The sequence below is a fragment of the Odontomachus brunneus genome, unplaced genomic scaffold (assembly GCF_010583005.1).
Source record: "Odontomachus brunneus isolate Ranch 3 - 2012 unplaced genomic scaffold, Obru_v1 Obru_scaffold_101, whole genome shotgun sequence".
NCBI lineage: Eukaryota > Metazoa > Arthropoda > Insecta > Hymenoptera > Formicidae > Odontomachus > Odontomachus brunneus.
In genome coordinates this window covers 1,047,689-1,073,759 of record NW_022639551.1, presented here as the reverse complement: position 1 = coordinate 1,073,759, position 26,071 = coordinate 1,047,689, and the positions used below count along the sequence as shown (strand labels likewise).

Sequence of the window (26,071 nt, the reverse complement as noted above, 5' to 3'; positions counted from 1 at the left end):
GAGAGAGAGAGAGAGAGAGAGAGAGAGAGAGAGAGAGAGAGAGAGAGAGATTTAATGAAAGAGAGTTTCATCTTATTTTTCAACAATTAGTTAATAAAAAAATTGTGTTCATGCTTCTGAAATGTGCCACGGCATTATACATCTCTCGTAAATGTTCAATATAATATATGCGCGTTCAGAAAACGTGAGAAATTCCAGCGACGTGACATATAGCAAACGTATGCCTCGAAGTAACTAGACCGGAAAAAACCAATGTGTCTTCGTTGAAATCACTGGACAACATGCGCCGACAAAATGTAAGAAGAGTCGAAGAGACACATTGAGAATTCCCGAATGAGGAAGAGAGCGCGTGTTTACATGTGTCGGTGGATCGCGAGACTAAACGAAGAGAGCGTTTACTTTATTGTCTTACCGGCGGCGCGACCTCAATCGCGACGGGAAAACCCACATGGAGTTTCTGTCCGTGCGGAGAGAGTTCTTTGTGAAACATATCGAGGTCGCAGACATTCGGTGATCGATTCTCCCGGTACACATGATAAACTATCGTGATACTGCCGGTGCCTTGGCCGATAGGAAATGCCGTCTGGAATTTCCGGTGAGTTCGTCGTACTTGCCAACGGAGCATGAAGAAAGTAATCCGACCACTGTGCAGCCATGAGAGCGACGAACATTGAAGCATATCTTCACGTGCAGCGTGTGCAGAAGCGTCCAGAATCTGCCACGTAGGAAATATCATGAAAGGAGAAAACTATAAGTAACCATTTATATTATATACGGAGTGAGCTTGGCGTCTCTGATGGAAATATTTTATTGAAGTATTTACTGAAAATCTCTCTCAATTGACACCAATTCAATTCATTAAAATTCATTAGAATTCTTTAAGATTCCACAATTCAATTTCATTAAAATTCATTAGAATTCTTTAAGATTAATTAAAATTTATTAAAATTCAGAAAAAATTTTTTTAAGATTTTTTAAAATTCAGAAAATTAATTTTATTGTTATATAACAATAAAAAAATTTTACGATTTTTACCGAATTTTAATGAATTTTAATTAATCTACCGACTGACGAACATAGAGACGTTAAAATTGTGACAACAGCCAACATAATTTTACATATTGATACACTATAGAACTTCTCGGCGAACATTCCTTTGCGTTGACTGAAAAGGACCGCATATTACGGTCGAAATGTTTCATATTGTAATTGATTTTTTGTTATTAAATTCTAGCGCATAATATCAGCACTTTGACTCCTTTGTCCTTCTTATATCTTTAAATTTCAGTAAAATATTTCCATCACAGGGGTAAGTTTGAGTAAGAGATAAAAATCATTTATTTCGCTTATACCTATACTCTAACTCCTTTTCACCGAAAGTATTTCTCTTGAAAAAGATTAAAAGAAATATTTCCGGTGTAAAGGAGCCAGAGTATAGGCATAAAAGAGATAAATTATTCTTGTTTCTTACTCCAATTCACGCCAAGCTTACTCCATATATAATAGACGGCCACTAACGCCGAGTGTCCTACGTGACGAAGGCGCGTCTGTAATTTCCCCATCTCCAAACAGAATTTCTCGTTTATCTCCAGCAACTATCTAAAATGATAAGCTTTGTGAAATACGACCCGAATGCTATCTGGCTTGCGGTCCTCACTGGACAACTCTTGTACAACTTGGGGATTTCACAAATCGACCGCGAGCAGATAACGGTGCCGATATCGCCGCGATCGTCAAGCTAAATAAAAAAAAGAAAATGACTCAAGAATCAAGATAGTGAAGAAAAGCATCTCACGATATTGAATAACAGACCAAGTGTCTTCTTCCAAGAGATACACTTCAAGCAGCAAGTAGCTTTCAAGTCACAAGCGACGCGAAATGAGGAATATTTTTGGGAATGCGGATGAAAGTCAATTCGATAGATTTGGGACACTGTGTATGCTTGCGACGCTTTAAATAAGCATTTAAAAAAATTCCGTCATTAAGTGATACTTCCCTGCGGCAATTATACTTGCCGATAAGATCCTCACATGTGTGCACGCGCACGCACGCACGCACGCACGCACGCACGCACGCACGCACGCACGCACGCAAGCATCTGTCTATCGTGCTACGTAATCGGGACAACGCGATAGCAGCGCTTACTCGCGCGAAATTACTATGAAAGAAAGACCGACAATGACATATTCCCGCGTGGAAAATACTGTTACGCAAGAGCTTATATATTAGTGACATTCCGGTGAAGCTTACGCTATTTCCTGCGCGTGTATCCCTCTTCAGAAAAAAATGTCGCGGGGATTTCACATCGGGACGCAAGCCTTTCCAATGAAAGTTCGCGAAAGCTCGGAGTAACTCTGTCTAAAACAGATTGACTATTATTATGAGGGTTACAATCAGGTAATCCAAATCTTAGTTCTGTTACATGGTTTAATTGCAACCCTCAATCGGTAGTCTAATACGGACATAACTCATTATATGCACGAAAAAAATATTTTAACGAAAATTACAATAAAATTATTTAATCTTGAATCATACAGAAATTATAACCGAAATTATTGTATATTTGTTTAAAAACGTATTGTATATTTGTTTAAAAATATTTTAACGAAAATTACAATAAAATTATTTAATCTTGGATCATACAGAAATTATAACCGAAATTATTGTATATTTGTTTAAAAATATTTTAACGAAAATTACAATAAAAGTATTTAATCTTGGATCATACAGAAATTATAACCAAAATTATTGTACATTTGTTTAAAAACGTATTGTATATTTGTTTAAAAATATTTTAACGAAAATTACAATAAAAATATTTAATCTTGGATCATACAGAAATTATAACCGAAATTAGTGTATATTTGTTTAAAAACGTTAGACGCCCTTCTGACCTTTTACTAAAAAAATCAATTGAATATTCTTTTTATATCATATATTCGGCAAACTGTATAACATTTTTACTATTTCTATAGCAATGTACACTGCAATATATATGTCAGTATAATCCAGCTTTACAGGAACATTGTAAAATGAGATGTAATATTTGCTACAATATTTTCTTCTTGTAGGCTTTGTGATAAACGAAGGAAAACGGAATTTTTCTTCGCGTTCTTTTTTTTGCGTCTCTAATGGCATGTCCCATCGTGCTGTTTTCCATCATAGCTCGTTCATGCGTGGTGAAGTTCCGTTGAAAATAAAATACACTGGCAAACAGAGGAAGAAAGAATATATAGCGCAGCATACATTTCCACTATCGAACGTTTCCATTGAGTGTTTGAACGTTCGGTCATATCTGATTTCTTCAAGTATCTTATTAATCCTTCAATCATGCACATAACCCGCCGAACGACGCGAGATCGAAGAACTCGCGGTCGGCCGAACAGGAGGTTTCCTTCGCGACCTCGAAATCGCGCCTTATCTGTGCAACGCGTCGCGTCGCCGTGTGTCGTCGTCGTATATCAACCACGGCCGTATGCAGTCGTACAGCTATGTTGTATGTAGTTGTACGTAGTTAGCTGGCCCTGCCCGAGGTCGATGGGTTTTCCCACTTTTGCCTGGCCGCGCTCTCGCGCCGCCGTGTGTATGCGTGCGTGATCGCGCTCGTGCGAGCCGCCGTCAGAAATCCCGCCTGCGCAGGCGCACGGCGGCGCGCCCTCCGCCATCGTCGCTGCCGCCGCTCGCCGCTCGCTTCAGTTCGTCCCGAGAAACGCAAGCGGCAGGTTCGTTCGCGCATGCCATTAACGCGGCGCGCATAAAAACACCACGAGCCGCGAACGTCATTGCGAACGTTGTCACGAAACGAAGCCATCTTCCGTCGTGTGTTTCCCATCACGTTCGCTCATCACAGTCGAGCCGATCACCGAAGGAGTGATCCTCGTGCAGTGCAGTGAACGAGCGGAACGAGCAGTGGGAGAGAAACGGCTCGCGGGCGAGACATGCGAGGAACACGGAGCGGCGAAGAGAGAGACAGCGGAGATAGATAGGCGAGTAGAGAGTCGACCACACAGCTGTTCCGCGGCGGAGAAAGAAGGGAATCACACGAATGGACAGACTGACGGCCGCCGGATATACGCGTCGTTAAAGCGAGCGAGCGAGCGAACGAACGGACGGGAAAAAACGTCGGAGTCAGACGACCCGACTGTGTGCACCCAGACAGTCGACCGAGCGCGGGTTCCTTCCCCGTAGTCACTGGGAACGGCGAACGCGATCGAGGATACGTCGCGATCACACGCGTAACGGAGAGCCACTGGCCGAGTATCTTGACAATCGATGAACGTGCGTGAAACTGCCGGAGTAACGCGACGTGAGACAAATCAAACGTGTGATCGGAAGTAGTGGACGAGATAGAGAAGAAGAAAGAGAGAGAAGAGTAAATTGTCGGCGCGTGTATACGCAGAGCTTCCTGGACATCAATTTAGATCGTATTTTCGAGCGTTACGTCGCGCTGTGCATAACACAGTGACAGCACCGAAACGCTCGCGTCGTTTCGTCACTGCTGCGACGCTGGGCGTCGCGACGGGTGATCTGGCCGCGCGAAAGAAAGAACAGTAGAGCGACATCATCATCATCATCATCATCATCGGGCACTCGGCGGAAAAAAATGTGGCATCCCTCGAAACGGAGCACTCAGCAAATGGAGGAAGAGTACGTTCCGGTGTCGACGACTAGGGAGGACGAGAAGCGGTGGCAACGCGACGGCAACGGCAACGACAAGTCGACGACGACGGCCAACAGCATCAACGTCGACTCCGGGTTCTTGTCGAGCGGCAATCTGCAGACCAGCGGCGAAATCTGCGACTCGGGGCTGCAGCTGCCGTCACTGGACAGTCGCGAGGGGGAGGGGCCGGAGGACAGGCCGAGGGGAGAGATCGAGAAGAGAGAGCAGCAGCGGCGAGCAAGTGCAACAACGCCGGCGACGGTGTCTTCGTCGTCGTCTTCGGCCGCGACTACGATAGCGGAGCCAATGAGGGTCGATAGCGGCCTCGTCGTCGACCTCGGCCTCAGCGAGAGCCTCAGCCAGCTCTCCCTCAAGCAGGTCGCCTTAAACTCGTTGACTGGCAGCCGCGCTGGCCGCGGCGCACTTCCGGCGAAATCGAACCTCGAGCCGAACATCGAGTTGGTCCCGGTGCGGCCAGACCCGTCCTCGGACTATGACATCCGCAGCGACGTTGACGTCGAGCCACCGCAGCAGCAGCAACTGCGAGACCGCAGCTACGGCAACGACAACGTCATCGTCGCGCAGGAACAACGCGCGACCAGCAACGAAGAGCCCTGGCAGCTCTACTACACGCAGGATGACGACGGGGACACGTGAGTGCTCCTACACGTGCTCTAATTCTCAACTCTAAAACTTAATTAACCTGCAATGTACTCTTTGCTTCCTGTTTCTGGTTCCCTATCTTTTTCTGGGCCTTCTACAATTATTTTTGAAAATAATCGACTGTGGTTGGTCAATTTGCTTATGGTTAATGGCTTATTATAGGAAACCAATTAGACTTAAGGTTTTCTGACTCAAGTCAGAAAGAAAGAGATGAAGAGAAAGAAATAGGAAGCAAAAAAACACATTGCAGATCCAGTTTAAGGGCAGGAATCTTTTGTATAAAGTATAAGTAAGGAATAAACTAATCAGAGCTCTTTATTTGTATCTGGAGGATAGAAATCTGATTTATTTCTTTATGCTTTATGCAAAAATCTCCCGTCCTAAACTTTGATTCTCTCGAGTCTTGGAAGTTGCTAGAAAATTGCCATCTTAATCCTAGGTAAATGGTATAACTTTTATTCATACTGGAAGATCTTAAAGTTGGAACGTCTGAAAACGACTTCTTTATATGTCAGAAAGAGTCACTTGGGCATCTTACGATTTTGATATTTAAAAACTCTCTATCCACCCCTTCTTTATCACTTTCATATCAATAAATGACTTGATGCCAAGAACATAATTTACAAAATACGGACATATATGGATATATTTTATGTCTTGTAAACAAATCACAATAATTTTCATAATTTCTCCAAACTTTTAATTCCCTACAGTGCAAAATGCATCATAATTATTGTTTATTTATTATTTAATTATTATCTTCCCTCTATAATTAATACGTGGAGAAAATATTATTAAAAATTAAGTTAAAATTATATTTTTTTATAATGCTTTTTTATGAAATTCTGAACTGTACTAAAATTGTAATATAAATTACTATAAAAATAGTGAATTTGACATTCTAGCTAATATACGATATAAAAAACATTCAAGTAATTACAATAATTTTATAGTAAAAAATTAAACGTGCATAATTTTTTCAAACAAATGTATAATAATTTCAGTCATAATTCTTTATCGCCCAAGATTACAAAAATTTGATGGTTTCCCTACAATATTTTCTCCGTATACAAAGAACTGGTAAATGGACACAGAATATAAAATATGAACTTAATCGAAGTTAAAAAACTAAAACTATTTAAATAATAGTCTGTATATTGTCATTATAACACTGGCAATTAAATAAAGAATCAAAATAACTGTCTTTGAGTAATAAAATAATTCATTACAATATCATCGATCTCTTCCGTTACTCTCTCAACGCGTTTTACTTTAAAAATAATTAAAAGTTGCGAGAAATTTTTTCTCTAAATCACGAGAAACAGAAATAGCGCTAAAAAGAGGATCTTAAAGGAATCAAAATTTCATTAAACATTCTAGTATTAGTTTCTTATCTTCAGACATAAAAAAAAATTAGGCTACATTCAGGAATTTTTCCTAGAAAAACTCAGCAAAATATCGATTTATAACTGTATAAGGTAAATGTCCCTATTTGTGACCATGTAAGATAATCGCATGAGTTAATAAGAAAGAAAAGTATTGTAGAGTGATTAAAATCAAAAAACGATTATACAGAATTCAAGATTAATCATTTTTGTATCGAAAAATATGTTTTACTCAGGTTTTAAATATAAATCTGATAAATATCAAAAGAGAAATTGCAAAGTATGTAAATGCACGTATTAGTGACCGCCTGATTGAAATTTGGCCCTATTAATGACCGCCGTCTATCCCGGTTAGTGACCGATGCGCATCACATCGAATGTACGATTTAGCGACCGGCAGATTAATTTTCTTGTTACTTAGAAACTGAAATTAGAGAAGAATGTAACATCAATAATAAAAAGAATTATTAAGCTATATTTTCATATAAATATTTTATTTGTAATATTCATAAATAAAGAACAAGAAATTATCTTTCATTTGTAGTAATCTTAAATAGAATATCACAGAAATCATGTTTTATTTCTTATGAAATAAAATATTATGCATGTTATTTCCCACGTCTATTTCTCCTGCTTGATTTATTATTTTTTTGGATGGCTTTTTCGGCTTGTTGCAACGATTTTTGTCTTTTCTTCTCCTCTATTGCTTGCTTTTTTTTCTCTACCGTTTCTTGACGTTTTCTTTTTCTGTTTTTGATCCCAATTAAACGTAAACTTTTCTCCGTTTCTTTCGCTCGGTGATATTTTTGCCAGACCAACGAAGTGGCAACTGAAGGCACTTTGACTTTTAGAGCACGTTTTTTCACTGTTAAATCGTTTTTACGGGGCCAAAATATAGTCTTTTTGCAAACATCTGGGATATCAGAAGGAATGTCCAAGCTATCTGAGAGATAATAGAGATTAGACAAATCATATTCAATTTTTTAATGAAATATCACTTAACATGTATTTGTATCTACCATTGTCATTGACGATAGTAGACATTGAAACTGGTTACGTATCTAAGTTGCACATAGTGGCATTGATATTAACATCGGATGTTCTGAAAAAGTAGAACGATTTTATTGTATCGATTGAATTTAACAATTGAAAATAATTGTGCTGAAAAATGTGTAAAATTTACTCGTTCATTGTTGTATCCTCATCAGTATTGGGTTGTGAGGGTCTTATAGGGATCATTTCGTTTTCCACTATGATCTGTGAAAGATTATTTGGGTCCTCATTTGCTTTGGCGTCAATCGATTCATCTGCATGTTGAAGATTGGGATACTCTTGAAAGAGTGATTCGTCCGTCGAATTATCTGCAGAATTCTGTAGCGGTAAAATGTTTTTCTGTCCTTCCATGCCTTGATACATTGAATTATTTATTCGATCGAATGCAACATCGAGAGTTTAAGGCACAAGTTTCACTTTGAGTTGAAGTTTGACTGTTAGGGTCAAGACTCTGATTTGAGTCACTAATGACAAGAATGTCAATAATTTGATCCGTAGAATTAGAGTCTTTGGTATTTGGAATACTGGAATGGCCTCCTTAAAATTTAAAATACGAACTGAAAGATAAATTCCTTTCAAAATCAAATTAGATAGACAACACGGGATTAAGTCAATTTTCATCCCTTAGAATCAAATCAGTATGGCTTACAACTATCTAATTGATACTTTGTTAAGGCTTAATTTGATTAAATCTTGAAAAAAGAAGAAGCTGACTACTCCAACCTGATCAGATTCGATGAACATTGTTTTCTATTATTTTCTATTTAGCCATGAATGGTCAAGTAACCTCATTAGAATAAAATATTGTATTATATTTGATAAAGAAATCGCTCAATAATTGAACAAATAAGTAATTTGAAGCCATAGACACAAATCAGTACAAAACACGATTAGTGGCCCAGTTAGTGACCTAACCTAAAGTAATAGCATTGTCGCTGGTTTTCCCTCGAGTTTGCATCGAATATTTTTCCGTTTACTCGTACAAATGTAACTCACACCCGTCTAGAAACGTATGGAGATAGATTAATTGTGCTTTTTTTTAAGAAAGCAGTGAAATTTGCTGTTATCTCTAGTTTTCTTGAGGCGGTCACTAATGGAGACATGCGTGTTTTCCTATACGTATTTGTAACGTTCGCTTATATACTCAAAACTACCAACCTTTTTCAGAATATACACATAACACAATACTTATTAATCATTCGTTGAAACTTTTGCACAAAATTATTCTTCAATATTTACTTTCAACGACGTAATAAAACTGTGATTGCACCGTGACAAACGCCACATCTACTAACGTGACGACAAACATGCACTCGATCTGTCACTGATAGCGACACGAGCGCCTTATTTCACATTTTCATGAGTATTTATTAGTTAAATATCACTGAAATCATATATCAAACCGTGGTCCACTAATCGCCAAATATGATGAAAATCAAAAAACGATTATACAGAATTCAAGATTAATCATTTTTGTATCGAAAAATATGTTTTACTCAGGTTTTAAATATAAATCTGATAAATATCAAAAGAGAAATTGCAAAGTATGTAAATGCACGTATTAGTGACCGCCTGATTGAAATTTGGCCCTATTAATGACCGCCTATTCTTTTCGAAGATGAATTACTTAAAACTTTCTTAAAACTAATTAATTTAATAAAAATCCGTGAATGGTCACAAATAGGGTCATGGTCGCAAATAGGGACATTTACCTTACATTTATTATACAAAAGTATAAGAAAATATTAAAAATATAATAAATATTAAAAATATAAAATATCGAAAATATCGTACCTAAAATTTTAAATCTTAAATTTTTCTCGATATTGAAATCATGATATCGAGAAAAACGCATTGACTTAATGAACTGACTTTATGAACTACGTTAACATGATTGACCTCAAACTTTCCATATATCTTTAATGCATGTATATTGAGGGCATATGTCTCGGATTTTACGATTGGAAACTAACAGAATGATGTCGGCGTAAAGCGAAAGTCATGTTTTTCTCACTGGAAAAAATAATTTTACACATAACGGAAAAATGTTAAATATTACAATTTCAGGAAATACACCTGAAGTGTATGCTCTCGATATATATTCATTAATGACGTGAAAAATTTTTAATTAATCAAGTAATCTTGCACGCCAATGTTGAAAACACGGATTTGGAAAAAATATATATTCAAAATTTTAAATATGAAATTTTTTTTTTTTCCTAAACAGCTCTATAATATTTTTAAAACTTCTTAATATTTATATAACAAATGTGCCAAGTTATAAGCCAATACGTTGCAGAGTTTCTCTAGAAAAAAATTCCTCAATACATCCTATTGTTTCGGACGTCCTAAAACAAAAAACTTTATTAAACTCTGGTACTTACGTTATCACCCACTAAAATAAATACTGCTTCTTTGCGGTGAAATATTATTTGCACGAATTACTCTTATCTGAATGATGTCATAGGTTATCGCTACTTTTCTAGATTGAAGGCTTTTCAATATGAGTGAGTTGCTTATTCGCTACGCTCTAAATTTCTTGGAGTGAGACTTCACTCCAAGAGCTGCGTTCCAAAATTCAACTCGGTGGGTAGAGTACATTTAATTGACCAATCATGATAAAGAAATCCTAGTTATCTTTGTTCTTATTGGTCAATTAAATGCTACTCTACTCGTCGAGTAGAGTTTTGGAACGCAGCTCTGGTAGTGAAAATTGCGCCAGTCGAAGTTGGAGCGAGAATTTCACTACAAACGAGTGAGAACTCATTCCAAGCGAGCAATCTTTTCATTCGTTTGGAGTGAAGTTCTTGCTCTAACTTCGACTGGCATAATTTTCACTACTTTAGAGCGAAGTCTCACCCGAAGAAGTTTAGAGTGCACCTTTCTAGAGTGAAGCTATCGCTTAAGATTCAGATCGCAAATTGTGGGACACCCGGTGCGTCAATACGATATATCTGCCCGACGCGACATGACACAGGTGTCATTGTTAGGAAGCTGCAGGATAGGCCGTTAGAATAAGTCGACAATCCGTTAACTCGTGTTAACGCGGTCGTGACGATAGCGGCGTCTCGTTGGCAACACTCTCGCGATCACGCGGTCAACGGGTCCAGGGTCGGAATGTCGGCCGTACAGCGTATACACACGCGGCTGCTAATTGCGCGCGATCCTCATCGGGAATACCACGCGATGTATTTAATTAGGAGTGGACTGTAATTCTCGCTTGTGACGTCGGAGAAAGAGATGGAAATTCTCCTCGCGAGATCGTCGGCGAACGAATGTCAGCTGATCGAGACCCCAAAATGCCACGAATATGCAATCCTTCGAGACAATATCCAGAGACATCGTACAAGTCCGTACTCAGCGGCGCTGAAATGCTTTGAACGCTCGTTTTTAAAGCTGGAAGGGACAGTCGGAAATGCGACGGAATCGCACGCGAGACTTCTTCGACGAAAGTGTCTTCTCGTTTCGTTACGGCGGCAAAACGTGCAGGTTTTGATTCTGCGAGGTTTCGTGCAAATTGATTCGCCTCTTGAAATCTTGGGAATTTGCCGTGCAAAATGTCTCCGCATCGACGAATGCAAAACTGGGCTCGAATAGTCATCTCTAATCTCGTCTCATTATCGCGAGTAGCACCTTTTTTTTCTTCCTCTTTTTTTCTTCACGAGCGCGACACAAGTACGTTGATTCAAGCGAATATCGTTATGCGTCACGTCGACGTTGATGTTCGCTTAAATAGCGTGGGTTATAATACATGCACACATACACGCGTTCCGAGCGTGTGGCGCTTAGCGGAGCTCGTTGACCGGTTCAATGAAACGAGTTTCATCCTTGATAAGGATCGCCTTTGGTGGATTCAGCGGAACAAAAACGGTAAATTGTACACAATGACGCGCGTTGGAATTTCACGAGGGAGACGTGTCGTTCACTCGCGTCACGATGCAAAGGAAAATTTCACCGCGATAATGCAGGAAACTTCGGACGAAGTGAGCTTGAAACGAGAAATCGGAACACTCGATAATGATGAATATTTCATATCGTCTTGCTTTGAACTTTCTTGCATAAATCAAGTGTTAAAGAGACACGGAAATCAGAACGCGTGCCTTGCAGAGATTCGTGTTCTTCAGTATTCTTCAGTATCAATGTATTTTCCTTCAGCTTACATAGCCAAGCAGGGGACTCCTCGATTTACAATTATATTCCTTAACCACACGCATCAATCCATTCCTTATTTCTACTTATCTAATTATTAACATCCCTATAGTTACATTGCTTCTCTTCAATTATCTTTGCAATATCATTATTTCATTACCTTATCACCCTTTTAATCTCTTCTACAATCTTCTTAATTTTCATTTAATCTTTACATTACCTACATCTTCTTCTTATCTACTATGTTTAATTACAACTTTCCTATTTCACTCAACGAGTACCATATTCTCATACGTAATACTCCAAACTCTTTCCTTTCCTGTAGCTGTACACACTTATCCCTTTATCTTTCTTCTTTCTAGCCGATCTCTTCATTGCTCTCCTTACTTCCTCTTCATCCTTTTGTCCTTCAATTTTCTTCCATATCTTGTTAATTTCATTACTTCACTCTATATACTTCTTACTAGCTCCATAAAGTGATTACCTTTTTCTTCACTTCCTATATGTCTCCTCACATCGTCAAGAAGGAGTTTTTCATATACTATAACCTTCCTCTTACTTTCTACACTTCAATATTCTTACTTACACAGTATCTATCCCACTAATCATTATGTCATCCTTCTTCCGCATACTTTTATTTTGCTCCCATATCCCATCCGATAACAAAGCCTTTCTCCTTTGTTTCTTATATCCTTTTCTTCCTTGCATCCTTTGTGTACTTCTATCTTCTATTATAAATTTCCTTCATATAATTTTAAATTTTCTTTATCAGTTCTCTTTACATTATTGTACTAATTTAAGCTTGCCTGTATTATCTACACTATCCTAACTACCCGTTCCTTATGACGCCATAACTTTTATTACCTATGCATTCTTCCCGTCTTGAATCCTGTTTTCCTATTTAACGCCTTGTTTTACCTTCACTTACACATTATCTACTCATTCCTATATAATTTCCCCTATCTGACCTTCCCCTTTCATCCATACTTAATTCAATATACTAAAATCAATAAATCAAATTCCAAACTCACACACCGCGTTAATTGAACATCCACACATTTGCATGCTATCTAACTTAGTTCAGATTCATACTCTTCTTCATACACGATGATTTCGCACTAAAGCTCGATTTTTTATATCTCGTATCACGAGAAGTTGGTTCAATAAAATGTAGGATGCGATATTCAATGACGAAACATTAGATCCTGTCCGGGAAAAAAATGCGACTCGAGAATTTGTTTATCTCTGCCGTGGGTAATTATCCAAAATTACGTAACAAAGAATCATCATTCGTTTTTTACGTGACTCGACAACAAAAAAAATTAAAATGACGAAAAATTGAACTACGTTTTCACATGTGACACGATATGGCATGACGATTGCGTGATCTGATTTTACTTGTAAATACAAGCCAAACGAAAACGACACTTCTATAACGATATCAAGAAAGAAGGTCAATGGGTGAACAACGTCGCTTATCTATTAATAACTGCAACATTGGCATTCTCGCTCCGTAATATCGAATATAGCTTCGAAAAACTATTGGTTTAGCACTCGAAGCGAAAGACTGATCTCTCCAGTTGTTATTGTTATATATTAAATTTACCAATTCGAATACTAATTTGTAACAAGGACTGACCCGAGCGACGGGTTTGATTCATTGAGAGAAAAAGTCGATTACTGTCATTAAAATTATAATTATTTTCTGCACCAACTATATCTTATTATTGTCTAATAAAAGATAGTAACTGCAATATGCATTGAGATAGAAAAAATCTAAGAAGTGAAAATTTCTTATTTCATATTTTATTAATTAAATCAATTATTTATTATCATTATTAATCAAATTGTATGTAATATAATTGTTCTCGATGGATATTAATAACATATTTATTTAAATCTAAATTTTCTTTTTTTATTTTTTTGAATAAAATAAATAATTGCTTTCATGAAAAGCTATAGTTTGAAGAAAATGTAATTTCCTCATTTGAAGAAACTTCCTAAACTTAAAATAAAAGAAAATGTGTGTATATTTTACTCATTTGAAGAAACTTCCTCAATTTAAAAATACGTATATTAATATAAATAAATTATCAATTATATCAGTAGCCGTCGAATAAATATCTCCCATTTTTCAGATATTTTTTCTCAGACAGCAAAACTGTTATAGCAACACTTGACAGCAAAAATAGAATAGTTCTCCCGACTATTTTTCACTAAGCGATTATATTTCAAATACTAAACACTTTTCTCTCAGTGCAAACTGATAAGAGCGCAGCGAGTTCACTTCTTCACCGGTTCTTGCATAACACAGTTGTTTATTCCGTAGGCAATTGCACATCGCAATCGTCCAGGGCTTCGTGGAGGCGACCTTCAGCCTGATCAAGATGGCACCGCACCCCTGTCTATTGAACACCTTGAACGACGACTGCCAATCGCCGCTGCACTTGGCGGTGCTCACGCATCAGCCGACGATCGTGCGACGCCTGATCCTGGCCGGCGCAGATCCATCCATGAGGAATTTCCGCGGCAACACGGCCCTTCATATCGCCTGCGCCAGCGGCGACCTCGCTTGCGCCAAGGCGCTCACGGACCCATTGTCCCCGATGGAGAGGAACGAGCTGATGCCTGGCCAGAAAGTGCCAGCCTTACCCCAAAACCTGGAGCAACGTAATTACAGCGGTGAGTGCTCACTAAGTACCGGCTCCAGCGGCCGGAAATTCGTTCTACGAATATCGGCAAAGAAGCGCTATGTATGATCCTGTGGTGATCTCGCGCTAGAGCTGTTTCTGTTCGACAACTTTGAAGTCAACTCTTCCCAAACTTCGAAAACTAATCTTCGAAGGTATCACTCGTCGAACCTTCGAAGCATGCGGGGCGTTTGTTTCCAAGCCTGCGCTCAAGAAAAAACACTGCCGACCAAAGATTTGGAATCACCTACTGATTTTTTATAAAAGTAGATCTTTTGGTATTTTTTGGTGTTGCTTAGACTGTGAACTGTAATTTTTAGGAAGAACAAGAAGTATTAAAACTGTTTCTCTCACAAAATCTGTCTATTGCTTAGTTTATTTATAAGAATTCCAAACTTTTGGCCAGTGGTATATCCGGGTATGGGTGCGACTGCAAGAATAGGAAAGATTCCCCGTCTCTCAGACGAGTATTTGATGACGCTTAAAGAATAATTGAAATAAAAGAGACCGAGATAAAGTGTTGCAGATAGTGCAGCCCAACTTTCCTTATTTTCTAGATGAAGTTTGGGGTTGTACCACCCCCAAACCATACTTCGTGTACGTGATATTGTCTCGGTCTGCTCTATATCTCGTGCATTTTTCCCGTTTCCATAACAAATTCGTAGGTCTTCAAAGTTCGAAAACTGAAACTTGGATCTTCGAATATTTCATAGAGAAAACTAATATGGTTGCTACATTCTATGGTTAAAAGAATATATGTGATTTTAAATTAAAGAGATATAGCATTAAAAGTTGTATGTAATGTTCAGTTAGTACATCTTCATATACATAGTTGCCACAGCCAAAGGAATATTGCTGTCTCTCTGTAGTGATCTGTGGAACAAATACTATAGTTGAAGGATCCATAGAGTTTGGTTGCACTTTACAACACTTAGGGCCGGTTTTTCAATGATAGTTTAAACTTAGATTTCAACTTTGTTTAAACAAAACAAACGCATTGTTAGAATAGAGTTCAAGTGAGTTTAAACTCACTAATGCTGTTTCTACCAACTTTGGTTAACTTAACCGGTTGGTTATTCCAATGGAATTGATCAATCATATTTTTCCTTAGTCAGACTTGATAGATGCGATTGGTCAGTTCCGTTCCGGAATAATCAGCCGGTTAAATTAACCAAAATAGAAACGGGCATAAGTGAGTTTAAACTCAATAGAGTTTAAACTTGAATTCAAGTTTAAACTGCTATTGAAAACCGGCCCTTAGAGTACTGCTCAAACTCATATGGATAAGTAGTAAAGAAGGCTAGTGTGTCACTTAAGTAATATAGTAATATAGTAAAGTAATATAAGTAATATAATTACTACAATCATCTTGTATACATAAGCAAAAAATAATATTAATATTTTGTTACGACAACTATACATAGGCAAGTAATATCTTTAGTGATTTCTCCGTGTTCGTATCGGAGTTTCGAGGCTTCGAGAGTAGCAGATTTCAAAAGAAAATTACGCCCACGCGAGCACTTGAGTTCTGCGCGATTTTTCCTTGCGGTCACGGCTAATTATTTGGAAGTTTGCGACACCTAACTGCCGCTAACGCGAGGAAAGACGATCCGCGTGTCCGTGACAGCGAACACAAAGGACGAGCGAGGCGGCCGAGGTGGCGGGAAATCCTAACTGCTTTTACCGCGTATAGAACAAGTCATGTGCGAGGCTCGCGCCGCGCGGATGATGATACGCCGCGGCCATGAACACGTGGAGCCTATACGGGTTTCCTATGATTTCATCGAGAATCACATGTTTTTCTGCGCTCGCGCGCGTTAGTCCCCATCGTCCCGTCGAGAATATATTCCTTCTCGATGATCGTGAGAGAAAAAAGAGGATATGTTAATTTAGTTGCGAGATAACTCGAATTCGCCCAGCATTGGAGAGTTTTACGACCGTTACGATCGACAGATATCCCGCGGATCCGTCGTTTGATCGCGAGCTCGGGTGCGGGCACGTGGAGGACGAGGAGGCGAGAAGACAACGATGATTTACATACGTGACGGACACTGAGATCCAGGTTTTAAAATAAGCTGTGACACTTTTGTACGGGAAGAGTCTTATTCAAGGTTCTGCAAAGATATACTAGAACTAAAAACTACCGACAGCTTCGGGACTAAATCAGAACAGGACAGGAACTAACGAGGAACTGAGCTCTCGAGTGTTCTTAAATATATCGTTGCCGCGGAAAGATATATAGTTCCTTCGGGAAATCGATCATTTTGACAAAAAATGATCAAAAGAAAATATTCTTAGGATAGCAAAAGAAAAGTAAAATTTTTAAGGAATTCTTAAAGAATATCATTGTGTTGACAATACGTTTAAGAAATTGATAGTGTAGTGACAAGGAAAACAATGAGATTTTAGGTATTTGTTTGAGCTCGGTATGGAAAACGATATGTAAACAATAGAAAAGGTATGGATTTTCTAATGGAAGAAGAAAGGAGAGCGTTGTGTCACGTGACAACGCGATTGCCATTCGAGAGCACCAGATTTCGCATATGACGGATCGACGGGCTCGTATTAACGATTCCACAGCTCACCGTTTCCGATCTCGCGGCCTGCACTAAAAAAACATTAAAAAATTAATAATTAAATATTTATTAGGTGGGTACCATTAACATATTTCCTTAAATCAAGATTCTTTTCACTTAAACAAAGTATTGCTTACTCAAACCGAATAAACAATACTCGGTTTAAATAAAAAGAATTTTGATTTAAGTAAATATGTTAATGGCACCCATCTAATAAATAAATTTGTTAATTTTTAGATATTTTTTCTCAATGTGCTATTTACCCAATTTCAGATTTATAGAGTTGATAATGACGCGACCTGATTGCGATCTACTGATACGGATCTACTTGTCGGCGAGACGTCGTGGCCACGTCGGGGAATCCCTGCGTTACCGTGACGAAAATCCGCACAGATAAGACGTAACACAACACCGCGACCTCGCGTAAAAACTCCATGAATAAGTGCAGATAAGACCGCGACTTCGGGTACACGTCGGGATGCGTCGCGTCATTACGATAAGTAATTATCGAGGCTTTCCGCAGCGGGCCAGATTTGGGAACAAGTGATAGACAGTCGAGTCATTGGCGTTTCGTATTCTCTCGCCTGATCGTCTGATCGCGAGAGAGCTCTCCTGTCCGCTGTATGAGCAATACGAATCTTGAATTATGATTTCGGATACACGTGCTGCACTGAGAGAAAAAAATAGTTGGAATAACTATAATCTCATTATAGTTCGTTTTGGCCTCAAACATATATTTATAGTTCATCTAAACATGAAGATATAGTAGAATGAACACAAATTTATAGTCACCATCTTATTACTTTATATATATGGTAAAGCACCTTTTCGGAATATAGTTACATGTACCTATATTTGCCAAATATTCCAATTGTATTGACTATATAAAATAGTTAATTTCTCTTACCATTCAATATTTGCTACCTTACTATATTTTTTATTTCAAATAATTATAATTCTTGGTAAAAATTTTACACGGGTCAGTTATACTATGCTAATATTGTAAATATTACAAATATTATGGTAACATTTACTATAAAAATTATATTGCTAACTATAATCTTTTTACTATGCCATTATAGTTCCAAATATCATATATTTTTCTCTCAGTGTGGTCGATTTCGCACAGAAAAAAAGATTTGGTTGAATTAACCAAATATTTGATCAAATATAAACGATCCAGAAATTCCGATTGAAGTAACCCGAATTCTGTTTAAATTAACAAGATTTTTGGTTGACTTAAACAGGATTCGGGTTACTTCAATCGGAATTTCTGGGGATTGTTCATATTCGACCAGATATTTGGTTAATTCAACCAAACCTTTTTTTCCGGCAAACTCGTTTCTTGGGGTGAATCCACACCTTGGCAAAAAAAAACAGAAGACAAAAATGCAGGAACCGATCAGGACTCGCGTTGATAGTCAGGTGATGGTCGACAGTTTCTGTCTTTGTACCAGTGTGAGTTCTGATTGGCGTCTGCCTTTCTTTTTTTGGCTTTTCTGAAGATATTCGCTCTCACACTCAGCTGCCGACTGATCGATTCTGTCGTGCTTTGGTCATGACATTTTTGTTCTGTACTTTCCGGTAAACCTCGCGCCACAAAGGGTGCACAGACGTTCTTGCCCGCAGAGACGTTTCTGGGAAAATATAGCTTTCCTGAAAGCACCTCCGACCGCAGTTTAGTCACGAGACTTTCCCATCGTCGACCTCTCTTCTCCCCCTCTCTCCGATCTCGCGTCAGGTTTTACCGGGTCTTTTTCACTTTGTCCCGCTGGCGCGCAATTTCGCAAAAGCAGCAACCGCGTTCGACAAAACGCAACGGGGAAGAGGCGCGCCACGAAAACTTGCTTATTATATTTTATTATTTCTGATTTGAAATTTTTAAATTGCTCATGCTAGCAATAAACACAGATAAATATTATCCTACCGCTAAGAACAGCGATTACTCAATGTACTTTTTTTGAATGAATGGTCATCTTCAACAAAAAATACTTTTAATAAAAACCTTAAAATATTTATTTATAAAAAATTTGAGAGAAGTCATTATCATGCACTCAAAAAAGTTTACTCTCTTTGCACGAATATTATAAAACTTTGTCAAAGAAAAAGTTGGCTTGACTCTGTATAGTAAGTAAACCGGATTTTTATTTTCATTTAATATTCTTGATTGAAATGTTAAACTTACTGGAATTCAAAATTTCGAATAAATTTGACGCTTATAATGAACTTATAAGAAATTTACGGGTCATATGAAATATTCAGTTTATGAAATATTTGAAACAAATAACATTTACTTGAACGCAGGATGTATTTTTCTGTGTGCAATGTGAGGCCATTCCGACTTCTTTAATTGTTTTTCCAGTTTTAATCCGCTTTAATATTTTTAGTAATTTCTTTTACAGAAAAAAAGTAATGTAATATCAGTTGCAAACATTTTGCATTCTTTTTTATTAAATTGTTCGAAGTGTAGGTCAGGAATGACTAACATTTTCTTTTCTCTGTTGACTTGACATCATTGTACCTTTAGCCTTTCCAAAAGATATTTATGGCTATGTGGCACGTATGACTAATATCGGCAACAGAGGGTTAGGAACAATTGCGATCGTAGGTAAATTTCCACTAAATAAATTTCAATCAACTCCTATCAATTTTATCTTGTTATCGTTCTGAGAAGCGTACGATCGCACATAACCAAGCGCTGCAGAATGTTAACGTCTCCCGAGCTCGCTCGCTTAATTATTAATAAGATACTAATTGCACGTTGTTATATTAGGAGGAGTGAGGAGGCCCGGAAGCGCTAAACCCCCCCCCCCCCCCTCCCTACGTGTGCATGCCTGTTCTCTCCCTCCAGACGACGGAGACTGCGGTGGAACGTGGAGAATCGCTTCGGCGGTCGTTCGTCGCAAAATGTTCGCGGACTTTTTAAAAGTCTTGGAAATCCCGCATAGCGTCATCGGCGTGTATTCCGCCGCAAGCTCTCGCGACGTGGCGTGGATAACGCACGGACGTGAACGCGCGCGCGTACGAGCGAGTAGTGTGGAGCGTATTTGTGGCGTAACCGACCGTTCCAGATCGTGACCGATTGGTAATAATCGGCACCGAAAACGCGGAAGGACACGAGGACCTGACGAGATCAAGGTTTTTGCAAACACGCGCGCCTCGTCCCCTCGTTAGATAACGTCGCGACGAATCGATGAGTAACGAAATAATTTCGCGGTATCGCTTCCGCGGCCGCGAGAAGGGACTGATTCATTCGAAATAATCGCGCTGCGACGTCCGTGTTGTTCCTGCGGAGAATGGGCTTTCGCTTATTAGAATGGAATAATCGCTCAGAAAACGACACTTAAGATAATATTGGACGGATATTGGATGGTACACTGATAGAGAAATATGATTACTTTCGCAATACCAGCAAAACTGTAACTTTTGTAATTTTAACCACAAAAATAGTTAGAATAACCATCTTTCTAATAATATTTACTAAAACAATGGTTATTCTAACTATTTAAATAGTTAGTGTTACTAGAAAGATGGTTATTCTAACTATTTTGGTGGTTAAAATTTCCAAACAGTTTCGTTGGGGGTGAAAGTAACCATATTTCTCTCTCAGTGTAGTGGAAAATATGTGAACGGCAATGAAGATCCGTGTCATCGTTGGTATCGACTGGAATTGCCAGCGAAGTTGCGTCGTTTTTGGGAGAGCCATTTCTCAACCGCGTCGCGTTGAAGATCACGCACAATCATATCTTGATTGACTGGATAGTTTGCGTGCTGTATGAGAAGAATAACCTTGTCTTGAATTCTGCATCGTGCACGAAGCACACGTCGATTTTCGTCCGAGATACTCGCGTGTTCGCCTCGTCGCACAGTGAAAGCGCACAGCTCTCGCTGAAGAGTATCTGGACACGTGAGGAGCATCGTGTGTTTTATATTCGATATGCAAGAGAGTCTTTACGTCATGCCATGTGTATCCGATAAGTCACGTCATGTAAATCGTGTGATTTTACATTAATAAATTTTCAGGTTTTCGAGACCTGATATTAAATCTATCTGGAACTGCGGGCACTCACCGCAGACACCTTGCCTCGTGACGTTAGAAGCGAAAAAATACACGCTCATAATTCTTGTAAAACACGTCGAAGTAAAAAAATGTTTTCACAAAATGATACTTGCAATCGTTCGAACGACTCTGTAAAATAGTCCAGACACTTTCCTGTTGCTGCAATAATCAATAAATAATCATACAAAGTAACATAAAAAAATTATGATAAAAGATTGCCTGCGAACAAAAAAATTAACGCACGCGCACATATGTATATACATACGTAGAAAAATGCATACTACAAGTATATATTATTTACTTTAAATATTTCATAAATTTATATATTCGTAAATCTATTACACATAAACTCATAAGCATCAAGTTAAAAATTTAGTTACTATATAAAGTTTTTCCTTCAGTAAAGTTTCATAATATTCTTATGAAGAAAATAGGCTCCTTTTTTGATTACATGAGATAATAAGCTTTTCTAAAATTTGTGACGAATATATTTTAAGACATTACTAAAATATCTTTTGTTGAAGATAACTATTACTTAAAAGAAGGAAAATAAATTGAGTAATCGCTTTTCTTAGCAGTAGGATATTTTTCTGTGTATATCACACATATATAATCATATGTAATTCTATATATCTCCATGTGAAAAAAATGTTGTATGGAAAAAAAAGAAAACGGGTTTCACTCAATTAAATGTTGACATCACAGGTTGCCACAAACATACGCAGTTACTTTAATTTTATTTGTACGATAGTATTTCTTTCTGTGTGGATATATAAACGAAAAAAACAATTGGCACAACCAAGTTTATGTGTGGACCATCTATACTATTTTTTTGTGTATGATTATATATATATAAAGACATATTATACATATAAGGACAAATTTGTATATAATTATATAAAATCATTTTTTTCTGATAGTTAAAAAGGTAGATTGTATGTCGTGTTGATTTTACAGTGACTTATTGACTTGTTGAAGCAAAAGGAAATTTTTTGGACGCTTTACAGATCTATTCAATCAAAATTAAGAGTTTTAATTAATTAATTTTATGAAAATATCTTTTTATTTCAACGTGTTTTGCAAGAGTTTCGAGCATATATTTCCTCGCTTCTGATGTCATCAACGAAGAAAGGAGGAATCAGGATCCTTAAGATGTAAGGATAATCGCAAAAAATATTTCACGCACACGATGGCATTCAACGTTGGATCTGGGGTGCGTGCGTTACATCACGACGCGACGCATGGCATCGCGTCGCGTCGCGTCGCGAGGAGGAGCGAGCACAGATGTTTTTGATACTTAAAAATACCCGGTAGAACTATTTGCGTGCCGGGATATTCTCGCCTCGCCTCGACTCGCGTCGGGAAACCCCACAGCGGCGTCGACGTCAGTGGCTTTCGTCGGACTTTCACCCTTAAAAATCGATCTTCCTGACGATTGATCGCCGCTCTTCGTGACGTTACTTTCGAATTCCGTGCTCCATCGATCCGTTCTTCTCGACTGTTCTCGTAACACGCGACGCGAGCAATCAAAGAGAGACAAAGAGAGAAAGAAGATAGAGGAGCGGAAGATTCAAGGAAAGCGTATTCGATACGTAAAATCATTTGTCGTGTCATTGGACAGTGCGCGACTCGCGTACGCGATGCACCTTCGACAGACGCATCGTTACAACGACGCGGACGAAATTCCGCCAATGCGCCCGCTGCTACCATTGCTGGTAACGCGGCGCGGTTAATTTTAGCAGTTACTTTTGATCGGCGCGAGCCTAGTTTGGACCGCGGGACGCCGGCCAAACCTCCGACGACAATGATTCACCACGTCTTCCTAGTTCTATCTATATCTCACGTCGAGGCATGTGACTACGCGCATCATTCCGACGTACACTCGTTCTACCTCCCTGCTGAGGTTTCTCCGCTGACAGATGACGGAAAACTAGAATTCAATTCGATACAAATCAGATGAGAGAGAGAGAGAGAGAGAGAGAGAGAGAGAGAGAGAGAGAGAGAGAGAAGGGGAAGGAGAGTCAGATGAAGCAACATCTCGGGCTCGCAAAACCATCGACTGCCTTCGCAGCATTTGCTTATATCGCGTTATTTTTTTCTGATTACAGGCGAAATGTGTCTACACGTGGCCGCGGCGAACGGACAGGTGGACCTGGTGCGCCTTCTCCTGCGTCTGGGCGCTGATCTTGAGTCGAGGGAGGCCCTGGCGGGTAGAACAGCCCTTCACGTCGCCGTGGAACGCGGATGTCGAACGGTGGTCGCCTTCATGCTGCACGAGTGCCGGCCTTGCCTGGACGCGCAGACATACGCCGGCATGACGGCCTACCAGTTGGCCCTGTGTTTCGACGACATCCAGCTCGCCCGGGAACTGGTACGACTCGGCGCGTCGCCACAGCCCTTGCCGGAATCCTCGGACTCCGAGAGCGAGGACGAGGAGACGTTGGATGCGTCAGCGTCGTCGCCGGCGGCGAATTACTTACCCACGATAGTCAATGTACAGAACGCGGTCGGAGTCAAGGTCTGAAGCATTCTCGGCTTGCCGCGTCCATCGGGAAACTTCCTTCTGGTCCATCGGAGCCAAGGCCGACGGGAGAAAGAAAGAGAGAGAGAGAGAGGGAGAGAAAGACAGGAGAGAAAAAAACAGGCGTAATATATAACATACATATTATACATGTATAATGCGCACACAGAGACGTATCTTGGATTGCGAAGTGTCCACGAAGTCTATCGCGACGCATTCGTCGCCGGCGAAACGAGATATCTCGCCCGCTTGGGCGAAAGTCATTCAAAACGTTGACAATTCAAAATTTCATTGCGTATCAAAGACGTGACCTGGGAGTTATGATAACCCCAAAGAAAATTATTGCATTCGGGTGAACGGACTCGAGGGCGAGACAAGTCGCGAGCAAGATTGCCTCGTGACGATTTCGAATCTGCTAATTGCACACGAAGACGCGCACAATTAAAGCAAATGGAATTAGATAAGAGGTCATAAGTCACGCTTGCCGATGACTTCGACGGGTGTTAAAAATAATTCGCCAGCACAAAGCCGTATCTTGAGTCTGACATGTGTATGTGTAATCTCTCAGTATGTTGAATGAATTAAAAATAGGCGGTCAGTCGGGAAGATAAAAGTGAGATTCCGTGAGATCAGCTTCGCGATACACTGCGTTATACATGGTGTGCGCATAAATATGCGTCTTTAATCGACAAGTATTACTACTGTTACGCAGTCAGAAACTATACGCTTCTTTTTCTTTTTTTTCCGAATTAATACAGCGGCAGCGAATTATGCGACGAAGATAGATGATCGAGAAACGAACGATGAACAATCGACGGTAATTGCGTGGAAATGGAAGATCTCAGAAACGAACTCGTACACGCGACTAACGAATATATTCGATTACGAACGAAGCAACGACGCGTAGATGCGAACTGAAAGACAGCCTGTACTTTCCCTTAGGACTTCTCGCGGCAGATAAGCGTGCAACGTGGTCTCGAAGTATATATGTGTAAAGGTATACAGAATTTCGAGTGGTACAAGTAAGAAGGTCTTGGCAGAGACAGTACATCGCAAAAGCCATATCCATTCTGCAACATGGATCCAGGATGAGCGTTGATCTTGCTACATGCACTCGTTAAAACTTTCCTGAGGTGCGTTCGTCGACGTAACTTATTTAAAAAAGAATTCTACTTTAAGGCTTTTCTACAGCAGTCGCAATGTCGGTGTCGCAGTCCCAAGAAAAGAAACGTCGTATCCACATATCCGCAGATCTGTTCTTTATCGTTGAACTAATATACATTCACGAAACTTAAAAAGAAACAGATATATAGCTAAAACTTGGTGGAAAAAGGAGAGAAGAAGATTAGAGGAGAAAAGAACTAGTACAAGCTAATGTAGTCGGTTCAACAATAGAAAACAAACCTCATATAAATCGCAACGCATGATAAAGTGACGCTATATCGTCCTCAACTATTGGCGCGTGAAGACTCAACTGCTGACGCTTCTGATTAAACAAATGTCGCAGGCGCAACGGTTGAAGTTGAGCCAAATGTTGCGATGATTTTGCGATCACCGTTTTGCGATGAGCGTTGCGACTGATTGCGACCGTTGTAGAGAAGAACCTTTAAACGACGACTATATCGCTCGAATGAAAATTTCTCTCGTCGCTTAATTTATAGTTACTATTCTTAGGATTTTATGTCCAACGACAAAATTTGTAGCCCGTTATCGAGGTATCACGCGTTACTGTGTTTCCTTTTCATGATGATTCTTGCATGCGACTGATGAACAGCGAAGCATTTGAGAGCGTGTTGAATTCGAGGCTCAGTTGCTGAGACGTTTCGATAACGGGCGAGACGCGGTGAACGTCGCAGCGACGAAACTCTCAATGAGAAGAGAACGACTATGCGAATTAATCGAAGTTAATAGAGAGAGAAAGGAAGATAACGAACGATCAGAACTTCACACGACGAAGTTCTCGGACAATTGCGAGGACGGAATAACTCATAATTGGCTAGAACTATAGAATTGGTTCTGTGGTGTAAATAGAGAAGTGCATGCGATCCGTATGCATTCGATATGCGAATAGAAACTTGCGAGGAGTGTCACTGTTATCTTATACAAATCGTAGCTTGTAGCTGGACGCGAAGTCGCCACGTCGGACATACACATTTCGTTAGGTCGGAGAAACGAAGTAATCAAATACATTCTTATACGTGCGACTTATAGTTTATTGTTTACTTGTATTTATATATATAATATATAAATACACATAAATTTATATATATATATATATATATATATATATATATATATATATATATATATATAT

General features: G+C 39.2%; 2 protein-coding genes across 3 annotated transcripts in view; one reads left to right on the top strand and one right to left on the bottom strand.

Annotated features, from left to right (window-relative positions):
* Positions 1-708, bottom strand: part of LOC116848845 — a 22,344-nt gene extending 21,636 nt beyond the window's left edge. For both annotated transcript variants that reach the window (XM_032825370.1, XM_032825371.1), the window contains exon 1: positions 413-708. In XM_032825370.1, coding sequence (XP_032681261.1) covers positions 413-679 — 267 coding nt within the window. In that variant the 5' untranslated portion in view covers positions 680-708. The remainder of the gene's footprint in view (positions 1-412) is intronic.
* Positions 709-3,633: 2,925 nt separating this feature from the next.
* On the top strand, positions 3,634-26,065 carry LOC116848838 (NF-kappa-B inhibitor alpha-like). The gene is made up of 3 exons (XM_032825357.1): positions 3,634-5,313; positions 14,240-14,592; positions 23,345-26,065. The coding sequence occupies exons 1-3, from the start codon at positions 4,604-4,606 to the stop codon at positions 23,758-23,760; spliced, it is 1,479 nt and encodes a 492-aa protein (XP_032681248.1). The 5' UTR covers positions 3,634-4,603; the 3' UTR covers positions 23,761-26,065.
* The last annotated feature ends 6 nt before the right edge of the window (positions 26,066-26,071 follow it).